This window comes from Halichoerus grypus, chromosome 6 (genome assembly GCF_964656455.1).
Source record: "Halichoerus grypus chromosome 6, mHalGry1.hap1.1, whole genome shotgun sequence".
NCBI lineage: Eukaryota > Metazoa > Chordata > Mammalia > Carnivora > Phocidae > Halichoerus > Halichoerus grypus.
The window spans coordinates 141,665,758-141,675,477 of NC_135717.1; the positions used below are offsets into that span (position 1 = coordinate 141,665,758).

General features: G+C 40.4%; 1 protein-coding gene across 1 annotated transcript; it reads left to right on the top strand.

Annotated features, from left to right (window-relative positions):
• Positions 1–252: 252 nt before the first annotated feature.
• MYF5 (myogenic factor 5) lies at positions 253–2,129 on the top strand. The gene is made up of 3 exons (XM_036099028.2): positions 253–753; positions 1,450–1,525; positions 1,939–2,129. The coding sequence occupies exons 1-3, from the start codon at positions 253–255 to the stop codon at positions 2,127–2,129; spliced, it is 768 nt and encodes a 255-aa protein (XP_035954921.1).
• The last annotated feature ends 7,591 nt before the right edge of the window (positions 2,130–9,720 follow it).

The following is a 9,720-nucleotide window of genomic DNA, read 5'->3' on the forward strand; positions in this document are numbered from 1 at the left end:
GCGGGGGTTGTGGTGGGATATGCTAATAGTGCCTGGCCACTGGGGCCGGCCTCCCTCCCCCAAGAATATATAAAGAGCCCCAACCCTAGCACACCCGACCCAGGCCGCCAGGCTTTTGCCCTTGTTAATTACCGGAGAAACCGACCAGGGAGCTCCGCCCGGGATTCGCTTGCCCGCAGCGGCGCCAGGCTCCAGTCTCTCCCCTGTATCTCTCGCTGCTGTCCAGGTGCCCCACTTGCTTCACCGCAAAGAATGGAAATGATGGACGGCTGCCAGTTCTCGCCTTCTGAGTACTTCTATGAGGGCTCCTGCATCCCGTCCCCCGAGGGCGAGTTCAGGGATGAGTTTGAGCCCAGAGGGGCTGCCTTCGGGGCGCACAAACCAGAGCTGCAAGGCTCAGACGAGGACGAGCACGTGCGAGCACCTACAGGCCACCACCAGGCTGGCCACTGTCTCATGTGGGCTTGCAAAGCATGCAAGAGGAAGTCTACCACCATGGATCGGCGGAAGGCGGCCACCATGCGCGAGAGGAGACGCCTGAAGAAGGTCAACCAGGCTTTCGAGACGCTCAAGAGGTGCACCACGACCAACCCCAACCAGAGGCTGCCCAAGGTGGAGATCCTCAGGAATGCCATCCGCTACATCGAGAGCCTGCAGGAGCTGCTGAGGGAGCAAGTGGAGAACTACTATAGGCTGCCCGGACAGAGCTGCTCTGAGCCCACCAGCCCCACCTCCACCTGCTCCGACGGCATGGTAAGGGAGAGCGCTGGTCCCCCTGATCTTTTCCCAAACTTCTTACATCTCATTTAAACCGGGTGTGGCAACCAAATATTCAATGGTTATTGGTGGATAGTCGGGGGGGGGGGGGCTAGAAGAGAGGTGCCACGTGTAGAAAGATGCCAGGAAACAGCTGTTGAACAGGATTTTAGTTTGACTTCTTCCCAGGTTCCAGGTGAACATTGTAGGCGAGGGCCGTCCTATGAGGCAGGTGGCTGCAAATGATCAATAACATGTTTTCTCCACATGGCCCCTGTCCTTGCTCTGCTGAGGCCTGGCTGGGAAGAGATGTTGATGCATTCTTTTCAGAGGGTGTTTGTTCCATCGCTGCCAGGTTTTAATGTGTTTTTGCCCTGGGAAAGTATTCTCTCCCTGAATTAGTGTGGCTTCCTTCTGCTCCAATCCATTTTGCATGGTTAACCCAACGCACATTGCTGCTGAATTCCACCCCCGCCCTCTTCCCTGTGCCGCTGCTCTCCTCTTCTTCAAGCACAGAGATTGACCTCAGTGCCCTTACAATTCGGTGAGGGCCAACCCTTCCTAAATCGGGGCGATGAAGGTGATTGAGAGTGGTCAGTATACGGAGCCATTGGTCAAGCACAGCCGCACCATAGGTCGGAGCATCTTTTACCAAGACCTGAAAACAAACCTCCTTTGTGTCTTGTATTATAGCCGGAATGTAACAGTCCTGTCTGGTCCAGAAAGAGCAGCAGCTTTGACAGCATCTACTGCCCAGATGTACCAAATGGTAAGAACTGATGACTTCAGAGGAGTTTAAAAATCAGTTCAACTTCACAGTTCAGCCTGTCAAAGCAGAGTCTGCTTTTCCAGGTTGTATTGGGGAAGGGAATAGAAGGGAGGATTCTTATGGGGAGGTTTTGGTGCAGCAAAATATACACACATCTTTTGTTCAAAATACCCCTAACAGGGACACACATATGCACTGTTGCTCAAAATTTTACTAGGGGGGCTTCTCCACTCCCTACGTTCACCTCCATGAATTGCTAGATGTTTGTTGCAAATTTCTGCATCAGGCTTTCTCTGACCACCTGACCCCTGGGTGTCAAAGTTGCTGACCTGTGGTTTAAGGGGCCACATAAACAAGTCTCTCTATTTGGGATTTTTTTTTTTTTTTTAATGGTTTTCTCCTTGTGTTCTTAGTATATGTCACAGATAAAAGCTCCTTATCCAGCTTGGATTGTTTATCCAGCATAGTGGATCGAATCACCAACGCAGAGCAACCTGGATTGCCTCTCCAGGACCCGGCCTCTCTCTCCCCAGTTGCCAGCACGGATTCACAGCCTGCAACTCCAGGGGCCTCTAATTCCAGGCTCATCTATCATGTGCTATGAACTGAAAATCTAGTCTAGATGAGTTCTACGAGGAGGGCCTATTACACAGGAGGAAGGAAGCCCCAAAAGTTCAAAAGCAAGACAACTTGTATATAAAGATTTCTTTTCAGTTGTAAATTTGTAAATATTATCTTGCCACTTTATACGAAAGTGTATTTAACTAAAAAGTCACCTTTGCAATTATACTTTCTTTTCTCCTTCTCCTCCTCCTGCTCTTCCTCCTCCTTCTTCTTTACCTTCTTATTCACTTTAGATATATAGTTCCAATAATATTCTTTGTGCTAGGGGGCAATTCATTGAAGGTAGCTTGTTGCAATGCTTAACTTATATTTTTTTATAAATATTGCTTATCAAAATATTATGTCTGATGTTAGATCTTTATTTTTTTCTTTAAAACATTAGAACAGCTGGAAATCAGTTACAGGAAACTTAAATATATTTAACTTTTGTTTTTCTATTAACGCTTTGGTGATATTCTGTTCAGTAAACACATAACAATACTGCCTAATGGTATATGTTTTGATCTTTTCTTATAAGGAATGCATCTTTTTAATGTAAGCACAAAATAGTACTTTGTGGATAATTTCAAGATATAAGAAATTTTGGAAATTCCACCATAAATAAAATTGTTTAGATGAAGAAATATTTTGGTTCATGTTTTTTAAAAAGAACACCCTTAACAGAATTAGCGGTCACTGACACGAAATTTTTAACATGGGGCTGAAAATAACAAAATAGTTGGCTTTGTGGATACATTTGAATGCTTACCATCTCACGGACACATTTTAGGTCCTGTTGATGTCACAAATGAAGAGAACGTTTCTATTTTAATCAGCTTTGAAGGGAGCCTGCTAAATACAATTTTTCCCTTCTCTTAGTACTGTGCCCAATAATGTCAAATTATATGTGTGTGGAAGGGAAGGAGAAGTTATTCAGGACAAGACTACATGTTTCAATGAAAAGAAAGTACAAACTTACATCATTTTAATACCTACAGGACATTAGAAACCATGAGTTAGAGAATATTTACTTTACTTGCCTGAAAATATCTTGATACATTAATATGTTAATATTGTCAATAAAATATTTAAAAGTACTGAGCTGATTTTTTTTTGTATTGCTAAAGTGCTGGAATAAGAAAACTTACACAAACTATATATAGTGAAGTGAAACAGATTGCAATTGCCTTCCTTCTTTTCACAGCCTTTTTGATTTTATTAATCATATTGTGTGTGTGTGTGTGTGTGTGTATGATGGACATGCATTTTTTATTGTTCATCACTTTAAATCTCCTTTAGCAAGAATTGAGATAAAACATAGAACAGTTAAGTAGAAAATAGGTTTAGGTGGTCATTGAGATAATTCTCACAAGTTTACCATTGAGACACAAGATAAAAAGGAAATATTCTTGAAGCATCTAAAGTAACGCAGAAAAGATAATTGTTTCATCCTCTAATTTGTACTTTCGCTTAAAATTGCTAAGTGTTGCATTATATACAGTGATCAACTGGACTCTTTGCTAGAACTTGGCAATTATACTGTTCCCAGGAAGGTTTTCCCTTTCTTCCGATATGATTTTTCTTGTGCTTGTCCAGTTACCTGGCTTAAAAGAATGGAAGCTATTCCATAAAGGGAGGGAGAGAAGAAGGGCTGAGTTCACAGAATAACATAACCATATATCCCTGCCAGCGTCATGCCCTGACAGGGATGCTGAGTTTTAGCACACAGGTGAGTCTTCGCCCTTGGTCTGGGAGTGCGACGAGTTGAGGTGAGGAGAATTTAAGAAGGCATGATAGATATGTATGCACAGTTTCAGTAAAAATTTGAGTTATTCACCCTCACTGGACACTGTGCTAAGTATACACTCTTTTTTATACTTCTGTGGAGAGGTTGGAGATTTGTTGCTGTTCTCCAGAGAATTAGAATAAAGGGAACCATCCAAAGATTGGTTTGTTTTTTTAAAGTTCAATTCTAAGTCATATTACCATACTCTGTTCCATTTCATAAAAGCAGGCAGAGAATATTGTGTAATTTTATTCAAGTGAATAAAAATTAACTTTCTTACCAAACTCCAGTTACTTCTATAACTTGTTAATGTATTTGATATTCTCAGTGGAGATTGTAGTGCCTCCAAGGGTTTAGTTCATCTTCTGGTGGTCTGGAGTGAATCTAGGTGGTGATCGATGAGTCATTGAAGATAATACAGTCCACGCCAACTTGCTCAATCATTCTCCTTTCCAATGTACTAACATCGAAGGCTGGTGTCTCCTCAGCAGCCAGCTTGGCACAACATATCACATATACTTTTTTGACAAGGGGCCTTTGAGAATTGGCTCTCCCGTAGTCTAGACCCAGAAAGTCTCTTCTCCGAGGAAGTGGATGGGGAGGAATGAGGAGTGACCCGGGCAAAATATTCAAGCAACGACAGGAGTTGGCCATCTCTAAATCGCCTAGAGGGAACCATTGGGCCATCACCGAGCTTATATCGGACCACTCCATCTCAGCTGGTGGGAAAATGCAACCGACAGGCAAATTTCTAGGAGAAACTAGGACAATTTCCTTTTACTATCTGCAAACCTGTTGGGGAGGAGGCTTTCAGGAAATAAAGAGTCAAAAAGAGACTCCTCTCTCCTCATGCCTGAGAAACACAAGCCTACTGGGTTACACAGGAAAACTCTGGTTAGTGAGGTTATGGAAACTGGGAAGTGCTATTTGGAAGGGAGCTGTTATTACAAATCAAGGGTGTCTTGATTGTCCCTGTTTTTTGTTTTTGTTTTGTTATTCTCATTTGAAAGATGCGAGTTAGTGGCTGTATTATACCCCACAAATTCTTCCTTAAGATGGTATTCCTATGATTACTACACCCATTTTACCCATTCACTGTAACCTGGCTCTGCTTCTATTCTTATCCATGGTCAAGACAACCTTCAAATCAGTCGACTGTTCCTATTCTGGGCAAGATTATACTTACAGCCCAGATGTCACTCCTGATATTTACACCTGTATATTCTTAGCATCTCTTTAATGTCTCAATGGCACCTCCAACTAAATATGTTCTAAATTCAACTCATGATGTTTCACCTCTCTCCTGACCTCTTAACTTGGCTCCCTTTCAGTTTTGTGTCTCTCAGTGAATGGTCTCACCAGTGATAGAAACATGAAGCTTAGGATTGACTCCTGATATGTCAATCTCCCTTAACCTCTTGTCTAATTCATTACAAAATCCTATGAATTTATTCTTCTAAGTATCTATAAAACCTCTACCCTCAATCAAAACTGTGGTTATCTCTATCCAGGAGTATCATAAGATCCTCTTAACCTGTCCCTTCACCCCATATTTTCTCTGTGTCTCCCACTCCTGGAGACAACATCCAAGGTTTTCGTTGGGGACTGTCCCTTTCCTTTTCTCAGACCTTGTGGTTCAGGTGGGATTGACTCTACTATCTGACTCTAGAAGTGAGCAAGTCATTCAGGCCTGACTATGAGTATGTCCTCTTCTTTGGCCATAATGATTGTTTCATGGATGGACCTATGACCAAGTTGTTCATTAAGTGTCATTCCTGGGATATTTGCTGGATTGATAGGGGGGAAACGTTCTCTTTCTGCTAGGGTGATAATATATAATTTTCTCTCTTTTTTTTTTTTTTTTACTCTAGGTTGCCAGCTGTCATTTCATCCCCAAGAGTGGAAATTCTGCCTAAAAACAAAGCCAACATAGTAGAGAGCCAAGTTGTACCTGTGATGCCAAGAGTTATATTCCTGAAAACATCATTAAGTATCTGGATCCCAATATACCTGAATATCTGCTCTTGGCCATGCTTTACAGTTTCTGAGCCAACAAGTTATCTTTTCCCTTCAATCTCAGGGAACTCTGTTAACTGAAAGGATCTTGTATAATAACACTTCTTGATCTTTTCTGCCTATTCCAGCCAGAGCGATCATCTCAGAACGTTCATCCGATCATGTCAATCACCCCATTTCCCCTCCAGCTTATTGCACATAGGTTAACAACAGACCAAACTTAACAGGACCCTCCAGTTCAGTGTGTTTGTTTCCTAGCTACATCTCTAGCATTACCTCTTTGTAGAGGTAAAGTCAAGTCCCTGCTCTCTCCACTCCAGCCACCTTTAACAGCCACTGCATTGCCTCTTGCCAAAGGAGCTTTACACATTCCCTCTGCCTTGCTCTTCCTTCCTTCACTTCACCCAGTTGATTTCTGATCTCCTTTTAGATGTCAGCTCAGGCATAAATTTGAAGTTTTCCTTGAACTCTTTCACAGTGTCATGTCCTCTGATTCTATGATCTCAAAATACTATATACCCAAAGGGTGCCTGGGTGGCTCAGTCAGTTAAGCATCTGCCTTCCACTCAGGTCATGATCCCGGGGTCTTGGGATCAAGCCCTGCGTTGGGCTCCTTGCTCAGTGGGGAGTCTGCTTCTCCCTTTCCTTCTGCCCTCACCCCTGCTCGTGCTCTCTCTCTCTATCTCTCTCTATATATATATCTCAAATAAATAAAACCCTTAAAAAATACCGTATACCTCTCCTCTGTAGCATGTCTCATAATTGCAATCATGTATGAATTTGAGTGATTATTGACATTTGTTTTTTCTGCCATGTGAACAAGGATCTGTTCTTCTTGCTCAACCCTGTGTCCCCTGGACTGTGGTAGCATATTTTGTGTTATAAATATGAATGAATTGATACTGCTGAAGCATTTGTTGTTGTGGAATACACTCTTACGTTTCAAACTCCCTTCTTCATAGATTTCTTTAATAGTATTTTCTATTTTTCTACCGGTTCTCTTACTTTTCTCTTTTTTGTTGATTTCTTATACTGACCTCTCTAATTCTGGCCAATCTGTATACATTTATTTCTTAAGGTTCTGTTGTGTAGCCTCTTTTCTTTTGGTCTACTGTGGACTTTTCTACTTCCATAGCTTCACCTCCTACTTAGCGCCTATGGTAGAGATGTTTCTACCATTGCCTCATCCATACTTTTTCTAAGGGAAGCTTCCCCACATGCAGCATCTGATTGGCATGGATTGGCCTTTTTAGTAACTGTTAATCCGGTAGGGATGGATATCTGACCTGAGAGCAACCAATCCCATAGATTGATCAACATTTATGAAATGCATAGCTTGACTCCAATATATGCATTGAAATAAATATTTAAAAAAAAATCAGGAGTTCAGATTCAGAGAAATAGATCACTATTTAATAATGGGAACTAAACTGAAAGATCATGATGTTGATGGGGCTGGAGAGATTATGATAGGCCATGCACAGGCTGAAATAATTGAAGAATATGAACTAAGTAAACAAAAGAAACCCATCAGTAGTGGGATAGAGTGGATTCAGAGACAGAATAGAACACATCACCCACTACGTGACCACTGTTTATAGTAAATCTGGGGCCCTGGACAAGAGCTGAAGTTGATTTACTAATTTACCACTAATTTACTTATTACCTCTAATTGAGGGAACGTATGTAAGTTACTTAAATTTTCAAAAACTTGTTTTCTTATTTATAACTGTGGATTGTAATAGAATATAAATCACAGAACTTGGGAGGATTGCATGATCTAAGGCATAAAAATGCTTAGCTTAGTGCCTAATACATAACAAATACTCAGGGAATGATAATTAATAAAGGAAACCTCAATGGTTGCGACTTAGGATGCAGGCTCATAAATATCTGATGTAGGGATCTTTGGAACCATCCAGAAAGTCCTCCTGCTTTACTGCCCGTGGGCCCAAGTGATTCCCTTATTACTCTTCATGAATCCCATAAATGAGCTAGCTTGAGTGGACTTGCAACTGAAAGAATCACATTAAAACATCATCCAAATATTAATCTGCAGGTTTTTCTTCAAAAGGCTGTTAATATTTTCAGTGGCCCCTGAAACTTTGTCTCTTGATGGCAATCCCAACATGGGCCAAATTAAATGCATCTCCTCCTAGGTATCCTATTTCATTTTGTGGTATCCTTTGCATAGGTAAGCATGCCAAAAATTTTAAAATCATTTTTGATCCTTCATTTTCCCCCACAAGAGTTAACACACATGAGAGGGAATTGTAAAAATAATTGCAGTAACAGCAATGGAAATGATAGTGTATTTCCTCAATAAGTATAATTTTCCATACTGTAATTTATGAAATCAGTTTTAGTTTTATATTCTTTGCCAACATTTAATGAAATAAGATTCTTTTTTTACTCAAAAAGTTGTTTTAAACTGAACATCTTACAATCAATGGGATTTTAAGGCCAAAGAGATGTTGACGCCAAGTGAAAGTTAAGAAAGGACATTTATTAAACATTTCTTTTATACTAGAAACTGGGTTTTACATGTATTATTAATGTTGATCACTAGTAGACAAAAATAATTACCTCCACTCATGGAGCGACTACTATGTCCCTGGAACTATTTTCAGCATCTGATGTGCATAATATGTAACTAAGCATAAAAGCAGGTCAATGAAATGAGTATTACCGACTCCAGGCTCTAGCTGAGGAAGGGCTTACACGCAGAGAGGAAAGTAATATGATCAATTCATAAGTGGGGTTCTTGTAAACCGTCCAATTACAGCCCGATGCAGCAACTAGAGTTCAGTGAAAACTTGAGGCAAGGCAAGTGTTTTGAGCAAGTAACTAGAGATCTTGAAAATGGTGTTTTAGTATTCTGGTAGTTTGGAATGGGGAGAGGGTAGAGCCAGGAGGACTAATTAGGAGGATTTTATAAATGGCCCCTGCGTGAAGTGACATTGTCCTTTAGCCCCAGCACAAGCAGGGTTCTCAATGAAAGTTGTTGACTGATTGAACTGCTGAGGTTTGTCTGTATGATGCCAGACATCTGGATATAAAGAGTAAAATCCAGTCATCCAGATGTTAATGTTACATGATACGTCGCCATCAAACATTTAAAACTTTTAACTGATTGACTGCCTTTTTTACTCTTCATCCAGATGAATAGCATTGAGTTAACTCAGCTTGAGCCTGTACCAATTGCTATTTCTGATTTTTTTTTTTTTTTTTTTGCTGCGGAATGGTTAATCTGGTTGCCAGGGCTGATGAATCGCTAAAAGATGAATGATTATATGATTAAATAGCAGGCAGGTGAACATAAAATAAGTGAGACCTAGTAAATTATGAAGAAAGTGAAAGCTTCATATTATCAGAGATGTATCTTAAGTACTATTTGTGGTGGTTTCTTTTCTTTTTATTCAAAAAATTTTCTTTGGGTTGTGTGTCTCAAGCTTACAGCATTACAGTCCTCTAAGTAACTATTATTTTTGCACATCAAAGCTAACTCCTTGAAAATATTTCACAGACAATTAAATGTTAACACTTTCCTTCTGTGCACAGTTCAAATGTGATATAAAAGCGAAGCATTGTAATACCATATTCAGTTCACTAAAAGTAAATTTTATCCTCCTAAACAACTATATTGCATATAATAATGTATTCTAAAATCCCAATTTTGATAAAATCATACTACATTAATTAAGTAATGGTGGTAACATAAAATACATATACCTCTGGTTTTTGAAAAATTATCTCCAAACTAAGGAAAATGTAACTTGAAAATAAGAAC